Source organism: Phoca vitulina, unplaced genomic scaffold (genome assembly GCF_004348235.1).
Source record: "Phoca vitulina isolate PV1807 unplaced genomic scaffold, GSC_HSeal_1.0 scaffold4, whole genome shotgun sequence".
Lineage (NCBI taxonomy): Eukaryota > Metazoa > Chordata > Mammalia > Carnivora > Phocidae > Phoca > Phoca vitulina.
The window spans coordinates 6352825-6374043 of NW_022589707.1; the positions used below are offsets into that span (position 1 = coordinate 6352825).

At 51.0% G+C, this 21219-nt stretch overlaps 1 protein-coding gene across 1 annotated transcript in view; it reads right to left on the reverse strand.

The window, feature by feature from the left end:
* Positions 1-21219, reverse strand: part of TMEM178B (transmembrane protein 178B) — a 335425-nt gene that overhangs the window by 22965 nt on the left and 291241 nt on the right. The window contains exon 3 of the mRNA XM_032401446.1: positions 13288-13425. Coding sequence (XP_032257337.1) covers positions 13288-13425 — 138 coding nt within the window. The remainder of the gene's footprint in view (positions 1-13287; positions 13426-21219) is intronic.

The window sequence follows — 21219 nt, forward strand, 5'->3', positions numbered from 1 at the left end:
TAGAAGTAATAGTCCCAAGCTTTGTCTTCTGTCTAGAGCATACGAAAAGATAAGGCTCTTGGCCAAAGACTCTCATTTCCTTATTTCTCCGGGAAACCTCCCTTCAACAGAATCAGCCTCATCTTCTCTGCCACCCCAAGAACAATGGTCTTCATCCACCATGATGTGAGGTCTGTGTGGGGTCGTCCCTCACCCGATCAGGTCATGAGTGGCTTGAGGGTCATAAATATGTCGACCACTTAATTTTTATTTGAGAGAGAGCACTGACTGGTAAGTACGAACCTGGCCTTGAGAGTCGAATAGACTTGAGTCGGAATCCTGGGTCTGGGAACCATGTGACCTTAAACTCTCGAAGCAAGCGCTAGGAACCACAAAGAAGGTAAGAGCCAGTGATAAACTGAGCACATGAATAAACACGTAGGAAGTGCTCATTACATGCCGGACGATGTTCAGCACGGTCCACTTCTTAGTGATTTCTTAGCACAACCCTAGAAGGCAGCTACCATCTCACAGGTGGTGAAACTGTGGTTGACCTTCATCATATCTGGATTTACTGCTATTGTTGACACTCCAGTACTAGAAGTGACTCCCTTCTTGGCCTCTCTACCCCTCTGCCCTGCCCCCAAACGAACACCTGCCTGCCCCTTACCCGTGGGCAGGACCGTTCTGGTAGGCTTGCGAGTAAACCTGTCTGCCTGGTGGTTAATTCCTCAGGCTGCTTCTCTATCCCAGGTGGGCTCGCCCAAGAGCCTTTCCTTTTCTTCCACATGTCCCGGGAACAGAGAAGAAAGAGTGGGTATTAACTGAAGACTTAATTTCAGGCTTGCTTTGTGGCTCCCTGGGCCTAGTCTGTGTTCTACAATATTAGGGCTGATGGGAAGATGAAAGCATTAATGTCTGAACAACATCTACCACTGAGGGAGCACAGATGCTCTGAAACATGGGCTCCTCTCTCCCGCTCTGCCTCTCCCACCCGCCTCCTCTGGGGCTTTGAAAGTCCACAGAGGCCTCCCGTGCCCCTCCTTTGAAGCTCTGTGAACTGCCAGGGTCCCCCAAATCATAACTGATCCCCCTTCTGCCCTTTTTGCGTGGCCAGCACCTCCTCCCTGGATGGGTGGATTGAAGCTGTCCTCGTCCTCTTTCCTGCTGAAAATTCAGACCCAGAATTCTTTTGTTTTCACTATTTTGCATTTTAAAGGTGTCAGTCATTAAAAGGAAAACTGCTCTTTTCTCACGCGGATGGGTCTAGGTGTCTGATTCTTCTCTAAGACTGTGAGCAACTCCAAGGCACTGGGTTTTATCTTCTGCAGTACCTAGTATTGAGTGGGTACTTAACAGCTGGTTGCTTATTTAATGAATGATGTGCACTGAGTGGCTTCTAATGGTTCACTAAGGTGGGGATGGGCGGGCCTCTTCACGGCCACATCTGGGATATCCTTGATCTTCCAATGGCTTCTATAGATAGGGAGAGTGCTTCTTCCAAAGCCCAAATAAGACTCGTGGTATGAGACACGATCTGATAACAGGAAAGTATATTTGAAATCAGGAGACTTCCAGAATGTCAGGGACGTAGAAGAGCTTCACACAGGCCCTCATTCTCCAATTATTTTATACTGGGGGATAAAAATGCACACCATTACTCACCTGTCCCCAAAGCCCAAGGTGTGTTAGGATGAAAAGTATGTCCACCAGAGCAGAATTCCTTTATCTCTCTGGGTCCATCTTTGTAAACCTTCTCCAGAGTAATGCTTTAGGGCCTTCCCAGAATCATTCTCCCACTGGTACCCCTAGGCCTTCAAGGCCATTACCAGCCCCCCATTCAGCGGAGAGCTGAACAGTCCAGGATGGCCAAGCTCCTCCCCACCCCCAACCATAGGAGGCATCATCAGCATCATGGCAGTGAGGTGCAGGCGTGCTGCCCTGGGCTCAGAGGTGTGCCTGCTTGTTCGCTGTGGGGGCTGCCCGGCCCTGCCCCCCAGCTCAAGGATCCAGGTCAGTTCAAGCCAGCTTTCGGGTGCCCAGAGGGAGTAGGGGCCCTAACTCCTGTGTCCACATAATGCAACTCAGCCATCCAAGTAGTGGGGGTGACAAGATGCTTCGGGGGCAGAGCTCCCCGCCTCCCTTCCTCAGGTTTGGCTATTTCTGATGCCGCTTCTCACCTGTCCTTAACCCCCAGGGCAGGAGAGAGGAAATTCCTCCTCATTTGTAGCTGCTCCTCCATTTTGTTTCCCCAGGAGCCACTTTTATGCCCTCTAGTAGGGGTCTCTCCATTTATTTCAGGAACAAGCATTTTTCTTTGCTTTATGACTCATTTCAAGAGCCAGAGGCTTGCCTGACAAGTTCCCTTTCTCTGAAGCTTGCAAACCTCTGTAAGAACATCCAAGAAGAGCCACAGGGATGGAAGCTTTTGAAGCTGCTTTAGAAATTACCTAAGTTTCCATGGCAATCAAGCACTATGAAGTCACCACCACATTCTGGGTCTTTCTGTTTCCACTGAAAAGGCTGCTGGAGAAATCTGTTCTTTCTCAACAACCCTTCCCCACCCCCCAGTAATGGAGATGGTCTTCCAGCTACCCTGCCCTCTCTCTCATCTCCTGCCTGCCCTTCCCCCATCCCACTCTTGCCAATAATCCACTGTCTGCAAGCAAGGACCCCAATTCAGTGCAGCGATGTTATGTCTATCCCAAGAAAGACAGGGTCTTGTTACCATGATAAAAGGACACCTTACGGTGTCAGGGTCCTGGCCTGACTCTGGTCTATATTCACTGGATAATTCAGATATGTCTGTGTTGGCAGAAGCAGGCCAGTCAGGCACGAGGCTGTGGAGAAATCACTCATCCTGAGTGAGACTCCAAATCACCCACCCCACCCTCAGCCTAGACACTGAACCAAAACCATGCCTTAGCGTCTAGAGTAACCTAACTTTGCTATTCCCTTGTCTCCTTTACACTTCCAGGTCCGTCCTGCCCACATAACTGGTTTTGATTGTTCATTACAGGAACTTCACAAAAGATCCATCAGCTTCCACTGAAAACATCGACAGTGTGTGCTCGAAGATTTTCCCAATCCTGCTGTTTCCATCAATCCTAGACATGATCAGTATTCTCAACCAATCTCAATCAAACGGCTGCATTGAAATAAAGGCCTTAAAGCAAACTTCTAATTCTCCATCAATCCTGACCTTACCTTCCTGCTCTGGGACCCTGCCAGTTTTGCAAGGTGCTGTTCTCCCTGATGGCAGTAAGCAACAAACTCAGCTTCGTCTTATTCGCAGGCCTTTGGGCAACGTTGGGGGAGCCAGCTTTTGATCTAAGGAAAGGGGAACGCATGTCTATGTGATTATTTGGTCATCAGGGACAAGGGGTGATTTTAAGCACAGCAGACTTGGCCTAAGTTAGGGAAAAGAGGAAATGGGAGCAGAAAGAGGAAAGACCTGATTTCTCAGAACACTCTGGAGCCCCTGCAGTGAACGGTTGCCATGCCCTGGGGTCAGGGAGTGTGAGTGTGGGACAGGGATAGAGGCAGATCTGGTCTCATGGGCATGCCTGCTTTCATGCTCTGCTGTCACCATCTTGAAAGTCTAAAGAAGTGGTCCCAGGTTCTCATCTTGCATCAGGCCCCGCAAATTATGTAGTTGGTCCTTGTTGGAAGGGAGGGATGCTCCTAGGTGTGCAGCAATGCAACATCTTCAGGGGCACATGACAGTCCCCCTACCTGACCTGGCCACCCTGGGGCACAGGTACCATGCCCCACTCACAGGAACTGCCATGGGAAGTAGAAGAAGCTCCAGCTCTCAGCACCCCAGAAGGAAGCTGGATCACTGATAAATGCCACATCATATCAAGTGCTCAGCCAGGCAATAAACCCAGGGCAATCTATGAAATAGATAGAAGTCAGGCCAGGATGAGAGATGATGCCCCCTCAATCAATCAAACCCATATCATGGGCTCCAAGGCCCTATATCTCTTCTCTTTTGGGAAATTATCTCCAACTTATTCTGTTCCTCTCACAACTGTCCTCAGACCCAACAGGCTCATTCCCGTCCCAAGTCTCTTGTCCCTGCTATTCCTTTTGCAAGGACTGATCCTGCCAAGTCTTCCCAGGAAGACTTCTATTCAATGGAAGACTTCCATTGAAGGCTTCCATTCAAGCCTCTGTTCAACTGTTACCACCCGAGAGGCCCTCTGCCCACCCACTGCCCCCTCATCCACGGCAATGCCCCCATCCCTCTCTACCTCCCTTCCAGCTTTCTTTTTCTCCACAGTGCCCGTCACCTGGTAGCGTATATATACTTATGGTACTTGCTTATCTGTCTCTCCAACAAGAGTGTAAGCTTCATGAGGACTTTGTCCTATTCCCCGCTCTAGCCCAAGTGCTTCAACAGGGTCTGGCGCATGATAAGCAATGACTATTTATTGAATGAATGAATAAGTAGGGTGGTGATTAGCCAGAGAGACAACATCTGTTCAAGCAATTTCATCTTTATCATCCCATGGCACGGTCTTTGCATGGTGTTGCTGGTGATGGTACGGGGCTGCTGAGAACGGAGTGTCATTGAAGGTAGTTGTTTTCACAAAGAAGTAGCTAAAACAATATCTCAAACTTTCTTGAGAACAATGCTAACCATTGTCCGAAGCCCTTCACATGAGTTAACTCTATAATTCTCACAACTACGCTTCTATTAGTTCTTGCAGATGAGAAAATTGAAGGAGCGAATGAATGGTAGTTAAGTAACTTTCTCAAGTCACATGGCTCCTCTGGTCCTGGACTAGTTCTTTGTGATAAAACCGTAATTCTCCCTTTTAGTTAGGATTCTAGTTCCTGAACAAGGACTTCAACCTCCAGTTAGGTGGCAGAGAATGGAGGGCAGCTCGTGGGCATGTGTGGGCAGGGACATCCAAGAGACAAGGGCTGGTTCTTCCCATGAGCTCTCTTGGATACCTTCACCATCTACCCTCCTTTCCACCTCTTTCTAGGGTCTGCTTTCTGTCTTAGCATTTCCTTCTGGGAATTTAATGACAAAGCACCCCCCTGTTCTGGGGAATATGGAGGACTGTGGCTTTGCTGAGTGTTTGGTGGGCAGGTTATAGGCATTCGGACACGGCCCTCACTGACGAGATTTGAGTTTCCAGGACCAAGACTGCTTACTATTCTCCCCTAAATGCAAATCTATAATGGAGGCAGGTCCCAAAGGGTGGCAAGGGTGCAACTCCTTTTGACGTGTTCCAGCTCTTCGGGTGAAAACTAAGCCCTCCCGTTTCTTGCGTTGCTGGAGTGACTGACCCTGGCCCCTCGTTCCACATTAGGTAAGGGTACATGTTGCTCCTTAATCCTCCTGGCAATGTGTCTCCTCTCCCAAATGTCTTTGTTTTGAAGGTAATTTTCATTATAATATATAATGAAATTATATAATAAATACTCAAATAAGCACCTTCTGAAAGGCAAGACAGATATATTCCAGGGTATAAAGTACTTTGTGAATCTCTGCTCAGGATTTTGAAAGAAAGGTTGTAAGACAAAAAGCCAAGAGGAGAGTTGTGATGTTCTAGTGAAATCTCCCATGAACCTATAAAAGCAGTTTAGCAGGGTAAGTAGATGGGTTTTATGCCCTTGTTTGGTCATGGTAGATTATAGATAATTCTCTGCCTACTAGAATGGACTTCACTTAGGGCTTACATATAACAGTAAGAGCTACCACTTATTGAGGGTTTTATAAGCTTTGCACGTGGTAAGTCACAGAGTTACTCGATTTATCCTCTCCTCCAACTCAGAATATCTAATTTACATGGGCTCCCTCTTCCTACCCAGGAGTCATGAAGTAATGACCCATAGTTATGAAGTTGAAGGCATGGTGCCTCTGGGACAGATAGAAATGCAGTCCTAGCCATGTTTCTAAGGAGTGCTGGAGCTAGGGGTGGCAGTGGGGAGAGACTGAAGATAACCCTAGATCTTATTCTACTTTGTGGGCATCCCTAAAATCATTTCACTGCCTAATGGAAGAAGTCCCCCCCAGGCAAAATGCCTATGGCCTCAGACTTTCCATTTTAGGCTTGTACGTTCTCAGAATTGCTGGGCCTTTATCAAGGTTTCTGGCTATCAGAAGAGGTGTATCTGGGGATTCACAGCACAGCTGAACTGCTCTTCGGTGAGCCTGGCGGAGGGGGAGACATCTGGCATCACTGGTCTGCAAATCACTGCAATCACTCAAACTTGATAGCTTGAGCTCCTTTAGGACATTCTCTTTGCTCCCCTGGACGGACTGGGAAGGGAGAAAAGGCCACACTGGTCACAGGTGGTAGGAAAAGGACCTTTAATGATTTCCTTTTCCCATTACCACCTGTGCCCTCAATTCCGGCCATGATCTCCTCCGTATGCCCCTTTGTGCTTTGAGAAGGGAGGAGCAGAAAGGGAATGGAGGGAGATTCCGGGCCTGGCAACTGCCCAGCAGCATGGACTGGAGGCATGCCAGTGTGGGGAGACGTGCGTGTGGTCCGGAGAGCTGAACACCCAGGCAGCAGGAGGGGCTGCTATCACAGCCCAGCCCTGGCTCCAGGAATGCCACTCACTGGCTGGGGGGCCTGGGACAACTGACACAACCACTCTGATCCGGAGACACAGGGACATCAAACTGGATGGTCTCTAAGGTCCCTTCCACTGCTAACACTCTCGAGCTCCCATTAAAGATAGAGGTCTTCATGAATTCATGTATAATGCATACCCTCCTTCCAAAGGAAATGTGAGATATTTTCTACCAGAAGTACACAGACCCTAGGACTGTTCAAATAAAGAGAGAAAGAGGATAAGGAATCCCACGGAAGGGGAGAAGATCAGGCCAGGAACAGAAGATAAGGCAGGGTACCTTCTTGATACCTGTTCCATCGAGACAAAACAAAATACTTTCTATTACACAGAACTCACTTTTGCAATGCACGCATTCAACAGATATTTTAGAGTGCAGACACTGTTCCCGACCTGGGGGATACCTTGGAGAACAAGGAGGACAAGGTTCTGGGGCTCATGGAACTTACATCTAAGTGGAGAGAGAGAGAGGGGCAATGAACAAACACAGAATGCTAACAACACTGCAGACACCTAGTGCCCAGATTTTGGTGTCTAACACCCTTCTCCAATAAGGAACCGGGGCTCTCTGGAGAAATGGCAGGAAATATACAAGAGGAGCCTGGAGCCCCTTGTGGTGCCAGAAAGTAGGAAGAGCTCAAAAAACAAACACAAAACAAAAAAATAACAACAACCACCAAAACCAAAACCCCACATTGATAAAGTATGTCAAAAGGGCACAGGGCCACCTGACAGAGCTCCCCATGGCCAAAGCTGGAACTGAAGCAAAAAAATAAATCGGTACTGGATTATAACCCAAAATAAAAAATAAGTATCCACGAGTCCACACTGACATAAATAAATGATCAAATAAATTAATAAATGGGGGAGAGAGACAAATCTCCCTTGTAGAAGAATTCCAAATAACTTATGTAGATCCTCCACCCTAAAGGAGAAGCCCCCACTCCTCAGGTGTGCGCTGTGCCTGGTGACATCCTTCCACAGAGAACAGCATGGAACCAGGGAAAACAGATTAACTCTACAGCAGAGAAGCCCCCACACACTACTTCAGCCAGGTGATCAGGGGCAACTTCCTCCGTCATGCGGACAGGATGTACCCTTAACACGGTGTGATGAAATGACACTTTACCCGTGCGATTTTCCTCCCAAACCCACTACCCAGCCTAATCATGAAAAAAAGTCAGGCAAGTCCCAGCAGAGGGGCATCCTGCAGTATGGACGAGCAGTGCTCCTCAAACCGCGGAGGTCATTAAAAACAAGGACAGTCTGAGAAGTGGCCACAGCTGTTAGGAGCCTAAGGAGACGTGATAACTGGATGTACCGTGCGATCCTGGATGGGAGCATGGAACAGAAAAAAAATATGGGTATCAGGTAACAACTAAGAGAATCTGAATAAAATACGGACATTTGTTAATAATCTATCGATATTTATTCATTAATTGTTGCAGACTCTGCTAACAGAAGATGTTGAGGAGAGGGGAACCTGTGTGCAGAGGCAGAGGGTAACACGGGAACTCTCTGTACTACCTGCTCCATTTTTCTGTAAATCTAAAATTATAAATCTAAAAAATAGATCTTTTTTTTTTTAAAAGGAGATCTGAAGGCCAGAGATGGAAGAAGTTGGGGACTCTCTCCTGCCGGCCCGAACATGCAAGCTTCCCTGAGTGCGGCAGCCCGGAACTGAATCCCACTGACCACACCATGACCCCAGAAGAGGACCCCGGGCTTGGAGGGGACCCCAGCCCCGGCTGACACCTCGACTGCCGTTTCGTGAGACCCTGAGCAGAGATCCCAGTTAAACTGCACCTGGAATTCTGATCTGTGGAAACTGTGAGATAATAAATGTTTGCTTTAAGCTGTTAAAAAAAAAAAAAATCAACCTATATATATGTATCAGCCATAGAAGGCTGAATTAATTAAAATGTAGAGAGTGACCGGGTGGCTTCATGGATTTGGGTGGCCCAGGAAGCCCTCTCTCGGGGTGACTTCTAAGTGGGAGTGAGTCTGAGGAAGGAGCGCGTCAGGAGACCCTGGCGGGGAGAGCTCTATGAGCAAAGGCATCAGGCAGCTCCAGGGCCTTGGAGGGAAGGTACGTGTGTTCTAGGCGGGAAAGGCGGCCGGTGTGGTTGGAGTGACGTCAGAGTCGGGGAGAGCAAGCAACGGGGTTGGGGGGGTGGGTAGTATGAGCCAGATTACACAGGGCTTCCACTAAGGACGGAGGGTTTGGGTATCCCTAGGACTTATATGTTGAGATTCTAACCCCCAAGGTGATGGTATTAGGAGGAGGGGCCCTTGGGAGGTGATTAGGTCATGAGGGTAGTGCCGTCGTGACTGGGATCAGCGGCCTCACAAAAGAGGCCGCACAGAGCACCCGGTCCCGTCCCCACATGAGGACACAGCAGGAGAACACCTGTCTACGAACCAGAAAGCGGCTCCCACCAGATGCTGGATGTGCCCGAGTACTGAGCTTGGACTTCGCAGCCTCCAGAACAGGAAGAAATACATTGCTGTTGTTTATAAGCCATCCGATCTCTGGTATTTTGTTATAGCAGCCCGAGCCCTTAGCTTAGAAGCTAAGACAGCTTCTAAAGAAAAAGGGTAAAGAACGTGGATTTTATTTTCACTTTGACTAGAAGCCTCTGGAGCACTGGGAGCAGAGGAGTGACCTATCAGACTTAGGCTTTTAAGAAAATTATGCTAACTCTGTGAAGGACTGATTGCTGGGTGCCAGAGTGGAGTCACTCAGGGCGTCTAGACAGGAGGCTCCAGGGTCAGCCGAGACCTGGATGGTGGCGGAGATGACCGGTGTCCGCCAGGAGCGCGTGGGCGGGGCGGGGGCCGGATGTTCCCACACAGCTTGCGGCTCTGTGTCCGTGAGGGGACTCCGAGGTCCCCCCGCGCGAGAATTACAAGTACCCGTAGCAGTCCCATGCTCCCCCACCGTGCTGTCTTTCCCCCGTGTCATCATGTTCCTGCGCTTCTGAATGCCATGATGATTCATCAAGACACTCGTCTCTGGCAGCTGCTTGGACCCAGTTGGTGCTGTGCCAGCCTGGGCTAGCATTGCTCCTGGAGGCCCTACCAAAGGGGAAACTGGCTGCCACCCACCACCCACCACCCCCCAGCCTCCTGGCCCGACAAAGCTGCCCTGCTTAATTAACGGCCTCCTCTGCGCGGAGCGTTAATTCAACCATTTGTTGCTAGTTACTTCACGAGGTACAGGGTCTCCTCTGTTAAACCTGGGCACTAGTTAAATCTGGAACAGAGGGGTGCACGGCGCGGGCCATACTCCTTCACCATGGAACAGAGAAGAGGCTGTTAAGAGAACTCTGCTGGTTTGTTTTTGTTTTTGTGTCTGGGCCCTGGTAGTTTCAACCAATGTCAAGTGAAATTCCATCCTCGGACTCCTGACTCCAAATTTACTTTTTTTCATGCTTGCAGACTCTTCTTCTTCCATCTGCTCACCACACCCCTGCCTGGCCAGCCCCTGGCCCCCTGCTGCGGTGGGTCCCCACCAGCTGTTCCCGTAGCTCAGTCTAACCCTTTGGGCCCCAGTCTGTGCTCAGTCAGATGCCTGGAATGCCAATCTGGGTGAAAGCTAGAGCTCTGAGGCCTTTTTTGTCCCACTTTGCCATAAATACCTGTAGTCTGAGTGACTGACTGTTTTGCCTTATGCATGAGGTGGCTGTCACTGTAGCGGAGTCTCCGAGCACTGGAACAGGCCAACCCTAGAAGGTCCACTCCTAGAGGGCAAGCACTGGTCAGGTTCTGGGAGGGTTCAGTGCCAACACATGGGGTTTTATAGGTCAAAGCATCCTTTCAGGGTGGACCCCTGGGCCTCTCAGTGCTCCCTCTGCTGAGCAGGGGATGGGGGGGTAGGACACCTTCTGCTCCTGAGTCGGCTCCCTCTCCAGCTAACGGAGCCAAATTCACGGGGTCAGCAGCTGCTCTGGGCATCTGGACTCCCATGGCTGTGTCTGGCCTCCCTGGAAAGGATATGAACCTGAGGAGGAAGAGAGTGTTCTTCCACCCTTTGGAGCTTCAGCCTCCCGAAAAGACCCCTGTTCGAGAGATCAGCCCTTCGTGGCTCTGTCCCTGTTCCCCTCCATCGGAGCCTGGCCTGACGGTGCCATGAGGTGTGTGGACACCCGTGCCCTCCCCAGCCTCTTTCGGGAGGCGATGACCCTACCTATGGACACAGGTAACAAAGCTCCAGGGTGGATGGAATGGGTTAGCTCCGACCAGGACAGTGCCCCAATCAGCAAGAAATAGCTCTTAGAACAGCAACTTCTCCAAAGCTCTTCTTGATGCTAACATTTTAACATGAACTATGATTTTGCCATAAAAAAAAAAAAAAATACAGTGCATGTCCTAGAAAGCAGATTTCGCTGAGCCCCTCAGTAACCAGGGCTCGGAGGGGTCCGCGCAGCAGTAACCGAAGCCCTGTTATAGCACTTGCCTATCTCTTGCTGCAGAAGGCTTTGAGAAATAGTCGTAAGAGGTGGGAGAGTGGAGGGAAGAAAACAAGCAAATCATGAAAGGTCTTGGCCAACCGGTTCACCCCTAGAAGCATAACATTTTACCACTGGAGAGAACTTTAAAGTTCAGCTATTTCACAGGTTCTCACCCCTGCCTACACATGGGATCACCTCCAGAATTCCTGCTGGGACTGCTCTGGAGTGAGAGCCCAGCACCAGTATTTGTAAGAGCTCTTCAGGTCCCTGGTGTGTGCAGTGACTGAGGAGCGTGACGGAGGCAAAAGGTGAGCCACGCACCTGCTCATGCCCCCTGTAGGGCGGGGCCTCTGATCTCTAATCAATCAAAGCTTTCAGACCGTGGCCCCAGAGCCCCGGCCTGCTGGTTGTGCGCAGGGCTCCAGGCGCCCACACCTCCTTCAGAGAGAGTTCCCACCCAGGGTCCCAGGTGAGCAGGAAGGGCCCCTGACCCCACACTGGTCACAGCTGTGGGCCCAGCCCTGGTCACTCAGTTCTGGCCCGCTTACTGCCTGGCCGATGGTGTGTGATCCGGCCAGAGGTGGCCAGTCACATTCTTCCTCGGTCTCTCTGGAAGCTGACTTGAGCCACCCAGAAGGAAGCTGTCAGGAGGGTTGAAAGGTCCTGGAGGCTTAGCACCTGGGCTGGCTGTGAGCCTTGCTCGGGACCTGGAGAGAGGGGCGCGCGTGCAGGGAGCTGCAAACACCTCGAGACGGCAGGGATGAAAGAGGGTCAGCTCCCAGAGCTCGAGGATTCCTGCTCTGCCCGAGGCCTGTTTGCTCAGCTTTTCTCCGATTCCTGGGAGACCTTTCTAGAGCCTTAGAAAAGCGCATTTACTGGAGCTTGTCTCTGTATCACCGAAAGCGTCTTAGAGGGAACGCTCACTACAAACAGAGCCACTCCGCTTTTATCTTTTTATGTTTCAGGGTCTGTGGGAGACTTTGATTGGAGGGTGAAAACAAAAAGGTCTCCACCGTTGGCTAAAACAGAGTGCAGAGGTCAGGGCTGAGCCCAGGCCTTGCTTCACGGAGGACACGGGGCACGGACAAAGGACGGGCAGGTCCTGTGGGCCTGTATCTGAGGGAGACCAGGAGGCAGGGTGTAGGGGCCGCTAGAGAGCCCTCCTCGCTCCCCCATCTGGGACCGCAGGTGTGGTACATCTGACTCTGGGGCACCGGGCTCGGTCAGCCTGGAAAGCCTCATCTTGTGTCTGGCACATGATGGCTGTGCGTCAGGGGTACGGGGGCAAACAGTCGGCCCCAGGACGAATCCCGCAATTCTCCTCCTCTGCCAACCGCCGGCTCACTGGCCCTCAGGCGTCTCTCCGCGCAGCCAGAGACAGTAGCCACCTTTCTGCAGGCTCCCATCTCTGCCCAGAACCCCTGCGTCAGGCACTTCACAGAAGGGGACCTGAGCTGGCCAGAATAAGCATGTGGCGCCTAAAGTCTAACGGACATTGTTTGCATATGGAGGACTCACTTTCCTGTCTTCCCATAAATACAACCAATTCCCACTGTCCAAGCCCAGCTCCCCTCCACCCAGCTCCACGCGGTGCACCAACCCACTTCTCCTTGCGGAGTAGACCTGAGGGTGAGCTTCAGCTCCGGACCGAGATTGCAGGGAAGAGGCGCATGCAGTGTGTGGACCAACTTGACTTCCCGTGGACTGGAACCTATTTCTGCCTAGCCATACAGTCCTCTGTATCTATAACCCTTTATAGGGACGCTGGACCAGTTCAATGGCTGTGACACTAGCGGAGAGTAAGGGAGACAGATATAAGAGAAGGTCTAGCCCTGTCTACTACCCTTAGACTGCCTTATTTGGAAATGGTAGCAGCATTGAGGACTCATAAATCAAGGGTGAAGATAGGCTTCTGGAAAGGAAATTGCCCAGCTTCCCTCCCCCACCCCACTAAGTCCAATATGTGCATAAAATGCCAGGGCATTTTCTGAGTTCGTGCTTTCTCTGGGTCTGATACTTCTCTCCGCGCCGTGGCCACAACATCTTTCCCACACCAGGCTGTCAGACCCCCGAGAGCGAAGGACCAGATCTTATTAGCCTTTGCATCCCCAGAAGCTGGTACAGTGGCAGATGGCTATGAGGAACTCAAAAAATGTTTGATGAATGAATGAATGAATGTCACCTGGCCATTCTCCCAGAATCCCAGGAGCCAGGACCTTTGCCCCCCAAGAGGCCCCCAAGCCTGCGGCCTTACCTCCCATGAGGAAGAGAAGCCCTGCCACATACTGCATAAGGCCTCGGTCCCAGCAGCAGCCCAGCACGCCGATGATCCAGCCGAAGAGAATGATGGCCACCGCCATGCCCATGAAGCCGGCTGTCATCCTGCGCAGGTCTGTGGGGAAGCAGGGGGACAGAAGTCAGCTTCAGAACCTAGAACTCAGGGTCAAGGTGCATCCTGGCCCTGGGCAGAAGTGGGGAGCAGGAAGGCAACCTACCCTTCTCAGACAAGTTTGCACAACTGAGCTCCCTTTGTAGAGGAGAGCGCCCCCGATGGTAGCTATCCTCGGGTGCAAAAAGCAGGCCAGGACAGCTGGGTTCATAAGCATCGGGGGAGATCGTCATCATCACTGGTGTCATTTCTTATGCACTTCCTTGGCCAGGTGTAGCACTGTCCTTCCCAAGCATCTGGCTCAACCGTTTGAGACAGGTACTGTCTTTATCCCTCCTTGAAAAATGGAGTGAACTGCTGAAGGCCATACAGCTAACGAGTGGCAAAACGGGGCATCAAGCCCAGATCTGTGTGGTTCCTGGGCACTACCCTTCTTACCTCCTTCTGGGCACCATCCACATCTCGGGGAGAAATGGGCCTTTGGAGGAAGGCGAGGTCTTGGTGGGCTGGCTGCACCTGCCAGGAGCTCCCTCCCTTCCCTCCAGGGTTGACTGGGCTCCCAGGGGCTCAGCTTTCCCTGCATATGGGGCGCCACACGTCCTGCTCTCACACGGAGTCCCTGGGCAGGCCTCTTCCGCTCCCAGGACCCAGGTCAGCCCGGCTTTCTGGGTCTGGCCTTTCCCCGTCCCACGCCTCACTGACTCCACCATACAAAGCCGACGTGGGTACAGGCAGGAGAAGGGCTGTCTAGAAAGACAGTATTTTTAGTGGAAGCGCGAGGGCAGAGCTGCTCTCACATCTCAGCCTCCCTCACTCAGCACCTTGCCCTTGGCTCTCTCGACTGCCCTCCACTGCGTGCCCACCAGCCTCCCACGCCCTCCCTGGCATCCAGCCTTCTTACCTCCTTCTGGGTAACACCCTAGCTGCTTGTCCTTGACTCCCCCCACCCTGCCCCAGTGCCCCCTGGCCTGCAGCTCCCTGTCCACCTCTGTGGTCCGTGCGGAGCCCATCCGCCAGCCCCAGTCCTGCCAATGGGGCTAAATAGGAGCAAGCCGCCTGCCCTGCCTCTGCGCCCAGGGGCTTGCCAGAGCAGCCTGTAGGACCCCATGGGCATTCCCCTCCCTCAACAGGAGGGAGTGAGAGTGAGGGAAGAGGGGAGGGCACCCGACAACAAACTACATACATCCACACCCCAGGGAAGCCCGGGTCAATCTCATCTCATCCCTCACAAGTCCCCGGCAGGTTTCTGCAGACCCTGAGGGCGTCCCATCCCCTCTGTTCCTCTCCCACTCCAGTCATCCCCATCGGGAGCCATGGCAGACCCCAGCACAGTTAGGCTAGAGAACTCTCAGCCTTCTCCCCTCGGAAGAGGGGTTCAGTCCACGCTCCTTGACCTGACACGGACGATGAGACGCTGGCAAACCCTCCCCTCCCAGGAGGAGTTGGCTGGGGCGTGGGGTGGGGGGCAAAGGAGAACAGCCCGGATGGGAAGCAGGACAGGACCCTGTGGCAGAGGCAGAAATCCATCCACGGACTTCTGCCACGGATCTCATCCACAGAATCCATCCAGGTTCCTGCTCTAGCTGCTCTCCTCCGTCCTCGCCTCCCAGCCCGGAATGCCTGTCCCGGCCAGGGAGACATAATACCCATTACAGTCACGGATGGGAACTGCCAGGGCTGCCTAATTACCATGCAATTACCATGCCACACTACACAGATGGCGCTGATCGCCAATGTGGCCAGGAAGCTTCCCGGCCTGGCTCCCTGCTTCCATGCTCAGGCACCCACAGCCCGCTGGAAAGGAGAGGCGCAGTCTTGCCAGGCGCACAGGCACTTAGCCTGGGAGCTAACCGCCGTGGTCGTGCTGGCCCCCATCTCCCCACATGGTTCTGCTGCCACCTGCTCAGCCCTTCTTCCTTCGCCGCCACCCACGGTCCTTCGAGTGAGCCAGGCCCGAGCTGCCTCCTTGGTGGAGAAGAAACCCCCCATTGATGTGTGAGTCCATCTGGGCTGACCCCTGGAAATGCTTCGTCCACTCTCCACTGTAGTCAAGGGCAAGGAGGCGGCGGGAGTGGGGAAGGAGAGGTCAGGGTATTTTTGGAATAAAGTAAGTTCATATCCCCCTTAAACAGATCAGGAAATTTCGTTCTCTGCCCGTGAGACCACTGATTCCCTTTTCACTGCATGAGGGGCTTCTCAAATCTTGGCCCCTTTGGCAGCACTGGATAGACAACATCGCTGAAGCCAGAGAACCCCCCTACCAACCACTGCACTTGGCCTCGCTCATGGGAAGGCCTTCCTGATCTTCAGGCTCTGCAGACCCACGGGAGCAAAGGTACTGCCTGGGGGATTACGTGGACAATGTGTCCTGTAGGGTGTGTGCCCTTGGGCCCGGAATGGACAAAAGGGGCGGGACAGGAAAAGGAAATGCAATTGGAGGAAGTGGGAAGGTCATCATGGTTGCAAGAGGAAAGCCAAGTCTAGGACTTAGAGGAAAGGCAGAGAGGCAGGGGCATGAAGAAGATAATTTCTCTTGCAAAGGTTCTGAGACAGGGAACCGTCACCTGTGTCCCAAGTCTGAGTGGGGCTGTGGCCCTCAGGCACAGATTAGGGGCACTTTGTCAGCAAAAGCTGAGGGCCAGGCTAAGTTGTTGATTGGGAAAGCAGGATGAAGACCAGAGGTCAGGCCCAAATACTTTCACTGGCCGGGAGGATTTTTACCATCACCCCATGAGGCTGATTTTGCAGAGCCATGCATGTGTGGTTGGGTATTTTGTCCTCGGACCTATGTAGTAATTCAGTGCAGCCACCGCAACAGCTTGCAAGGGATACAGGACAAGAAATAGTCTTATCTTCCAGACAAGGAAAACAAGATCCAAAGAAGTTAAATAATTTATCAACAAACCAGTGACATAAAGGAGGAGTGAGTTGTGTGGGAAAATAAAATTAGTAATGCAGTTAAAGACCTACTGGGTTGTCATGGCGATTGAACAAATGTATCGAGCATTTCTTCCTCCCAAATACGCTGAGAACTACAGTTCCGTGATTTTTTTTTTTTTTTCAAAGATAGGCATCCACAGGCAAGCACGACAGGAAACAACCCAGGACCAGAAGAGGAAAAGCTGGTGGACGGTGCACTTGGCTAGAGCCAAACTAGATGCAGCTGCGGGCAAGCTGCAAACCAACCCACCGCAGTGCCCAGAGACCCATGAACGGGCAGCCTCAGGTTCTTCTGGATCAGGCCATTAGTTACCCAGAGGGGAGGAGCATAAACAACCAGGATTTGGTGGAAGCCGTGTGAGATGGAACTAGATCCCTCGATCCCCTCACCCACCCCACAACGCTGGGGTCTCCCTTCCCCTCCCCTCCCCAGGGGGGTAGAGTCAGGGTACCTAGCACTGCGGTTGACAAGCTCAGCGAGGCTCATTCTTCGTAGGTGATTAAGTGACCATTCACATACAGAATGTTGAATGCTTGCCCCTGGGACCCTGGCCCCCTTCTACTCAGCCCCCAGATGCTGACTGCCTGGCTTCTGCCATCTAATCCGGGGACCGGGAGAGGTCTTTCCAGTGATGACCAGCACAGGAGGAAAGACCTAGGCACCCAGCACTGGGGGAGCCCCACAGGCAGCCCCTCCCACCATTCTACCATGGAGCTTCCCATTGACAAGCCCCCCCAACCCAGTGCTTCCAGGCAACGCTCTGGCCCCGCCCCCTGACAATCCAGTACCTATAACCTGGGCGCCAAAGAACTTGAAGAAACAAGCCACAGAGAGAAGAGGCAACAATTCAAAATTATTATTAATATTCCCAGAGAGGCAAGACACGAAATGTATTTTGTCTCCATGAAGTAAGAACAGGAGTCTATTGAAAACATCTGGAGAACAAAACCAACCCCTTCAAATAGCGGAGTCAAAGTCACTGAAATTTGTATTATAAAATCGATTCTAATTTATGTATTAACAGGCTATCATGTTCCTAAAAAAAGATGTAAAAAGCTTACAGGACACACACGGTGTAGCAGGATAAAAATAATGAGAAAATGAAGGGAACAGAAAATAAAGGGAAGAAGCGGCTGGATCTCACATGCATGTGGGAGGTCCTTAGGAAGGAAATGATGCTTGCTGTACCTGAATTGAAAGGTAGTACACACGATTTCCACTGTCTTGAAATCTTTGTTGTTTCCTGTTTGCACTTGAGTCAATCCCATTTGCCGCCCTGCCTGTGGAATGAGCCAGGTGCTGACGAAGGCCTCATTCCTGCCCATCTGCATTGCCCTGTGTGCCTACTTCCTCTCCTCGGGAGTAAGAGACTGCCTGTTTCACTCTCTGTGAAGGGTTGGATTCTGCATCCAGGAACTTAACATAGCTTGTATTACATTCCCCATTTCTTCCTGCCTTCTTAGAAAAGAAAGAAAACCCAACTCATGTATCTGAAGCCTTGTGAAAATATTATGCAGGGTGGACCTAAGAATAATCCCCTTAGAAAGAGCCCGGGATGATGAGTGGGACTCTGAGGGCCAAAGCTGAGATAAAGAAAAATCTTCTCATGAATCCTATTGGGTTCGAGCCCATCATCTGTATTCCATGATCCGAATGCTTAACATTCTAAGTTTTGAAATGAGAAAGGTGCATTCTCGACTTTTTAGAAAAAGAATTTAGTTCAGCACAGTGGAAATGGTGTGCAAAAGGGGGTGGATAGTGAGGGGGGATGGAGGATGAAAGGCAAGGGGTACCATTAAATAGAACGAGAAAAAGCAGGTCTCCCTCACAGAAAAATTTTGATTTTGAAGTTTACACTCCTATTAACATTTAAATTGAAAGGTATTGCTTGCAACTCTACATGGGGAAACCAGGATATCTGCATTTAAATAAATACCACTTAGGGAAAATAAATATAGGCTCTGAATATCTTTCTATTTGCTCTTTAAAGACCTTGCACAGAAAAATGATGATGATTGTAATTTTTTTTCTCATCAAAAAACCCCCCTCAAACCCCACAAAAAACAGTGAGGGTAAGTATGCGTTAGACCCTCCTGAGATGGTACCCAGTGGAGATGGGGGGGAGGATGCTGTATTTAATAGCCCCAGAATCAAGAGTGTGGAGTGACCAGCAACTCCATGGTCCTCACTGGCCACATGGGGCACGTCTGGGTTAGCCTTGTTTGCTGCAAGTTCTCACTCTGCATGATATGAGCATATCACTCAGGCTCCAAGGGTGGAAGAGTATGGGCTGCCTTGGGAGCTGGACATTCATTCACAAATTCATCAGTCCCTTGGGGTTCAAGGTCACAGGAACTGGAAGGTAGAACAAGATGGTGAGGCCAGAACTCAAGTGCTTTTTGCCCCCAAGGGATCAGCCTGGGAAGCCAGAAAGAGAGTCTGCAATGAACATGTCAGCTATGGGATTCACTCAGGACAAATGGATTCAAATGAAAAGGAATATTCCAGGACCAGATTACTGCACACCAACCATGTCTGAAGCAAGTGGGGGTCTGGTTCTGGGCAACCATATAGAGATTTGACAGTTGGGGATGGAAGCCCAGATTCTCGGACTCAGGCTGCCTGGTTCAACATATGGCCATGCCCTGTACTGGCTGTGTGAACTTGAGCAGGTTAGCCCATCTCTCTGGATCTCCGTCTCTGCACTTGTGAGCAGAGGTTGTGACAGTACTTACTCTGGAGGGTTATTAAGAGGATTAAGTCAGGGGCGCCTGGGTGGCTCAGTTGGTTGAGCATCTGCCTTCGGCTCAGGTCATGGGATCGAGCCCCGCATCGGGTTCCATGCTCGGCGGGGAGCCTGCTTCTCCCTCTCCCTCTGCCTGCCTGTCTGCCTACTTGTGCTCTCTCTCTCTGTCAAATAAATAAATAAAATCTTTAAAAAATAAAATTAAAAAAAAGAGGATTAAGTCAGTTAATATGTCTAAAATGCTTAGAACAGAAGCTAGCACAAAGCTAGAGCTACAGAAACATGTATAGAAATGGAAGTCACTTACAGTCACTCTCTTTTTCACGTTCCCCATCTCTTGCATTTGCTGTCCGTAGCATAAAAAGGGCTGAGGAACAAGTCAGGGTTAGCCCCTAATTAAAGATCGGGTACCCAGAGGGAAGAGCCTTCTAGAGTCTGTTCTTACGCCTCTCAGGTACCTAGAGAAGCTGATGGGAAGGCTTCATCTTTCTATTTATTACTACTGAGATGCACCCACCCCGGAGTGTGGATGCTTCCTCTCCTCTGAGGACCAAGCAGCTGGAGGCTGCAGCAGCTGATGGCAGAGATGCTGGTGGCCACAGTGGCTGTCAGAACCCTGGGCTCTCACAGTGAGTGCTGCTGCACAGACTAGAAGGGAGAGACACGGGCAGGACCCCGACTCCGCTGTGAGGGCTCCCACGATCGTTCATTAAAACTGAAACAGAGAAGTAGCTAATGGGAGACTTGGCCTACAGCTTTCTTTTAGAGTGTAAGTTGGTTCAGCATAATGTGGCTATATTTAAAAAGTTATTTTTATGTGAAAACAAAACAGCTCTTAGGTCTGCCTGACTTGCTTTGATCCCTGAAAGGTCCTTCAGAACTGTCCTCTGCCTACCCCTGTGTCTCCATCTCTCTCCAAACCCCCCAGGCTCCAGTCATAGTGGACGGAGACGCCCCCCTCTGTGCTTGAGGGCACTGTGCTCTCTGCCGACATGGCCGCCCACCTGCTCGGCCTGCAAGCTTCTCATCATCCTTAAAGGTATCCCTAACAAGTCAACACCTGGGAGGCTCCCAGATGTTGGTGTCTGGTGCCCGGGCTCCTCCAGCCCTTCTCAGGTATCTTCGTGTAATCACTCATGTCTCCCTTCTCCAGTAAATGCAAGCTTGTTCAGGGCTGTGCTCATGTCTGGGTGTCTTTCCCATCCCCAGTGTATTGCCAGACATAAGCAGGTGCTCAATAAATGTTGGCTAAATGAGCTCGCCATCCCACCCTGCCACAGTTACTAAAACTGTGTGCAGCATGGCATAAAATAGGGTGAGGGGGATGTACCTGCCCAATTCAATGCCCTGCAGTGACTCAAATGTCACGGTGACTTGAAGCCTATTTCTTTCTCCTCCAATCTGATTTTATTTTTAAAAGCCAATAGTACCTATCGCTTAACAATCCCATCATACAGTTGTTTATTGTATACAAACAAAACATCACCATAGGTCCAGGTTCCAGATCACATCGAGCCATGCGGCATGGTTTAATGACACAGGATACCCCACAGATTCCGAGCCCAACAGACCTTTCTGCACCGCACCTCCTCCCAGGTCAGGAAGAGATCGTGGGGGGAAAGATAGTTGTTGTAGAACCAAGAAGTGGTTTCTGGGTCAGAAGACAGCCTTGAGCTTCCCCCTCCTCATCCCTACCTCCGGAGTCAAGAGCTGCCATAAATAGGGATATTATGTGATGCTGCCACATACAAATCACATCCATTGTCAAAACAATGGAAGGCAAATTGCAAAATGTGTACTCGCCTGATGAGCTAGGTCAGCAGCTAAACCAAGTGCCTGGAGAGAAGGAAGAAGGGAAAAAAAAGCCCAGAAGTGAGAAGCAGAGTTCCAAACCCCAAAAAAATCACAAGAATCCCTTCTCCCTGTAGCCCCACTGCTACACTAAGGGCAGAAACCATAGAAGGGAAAGACAAAAAGGAAACTCAACTTCACCAACCAGACACACCTGGGGAGACCCCGCTCAGCACCTCGCCCTCTGTGCCCTGGGTCTTCCTACTGGGAGTGAGGAGCTAGACCAGTACAATCCGCCATTCCATCCTGAGACGCTCCC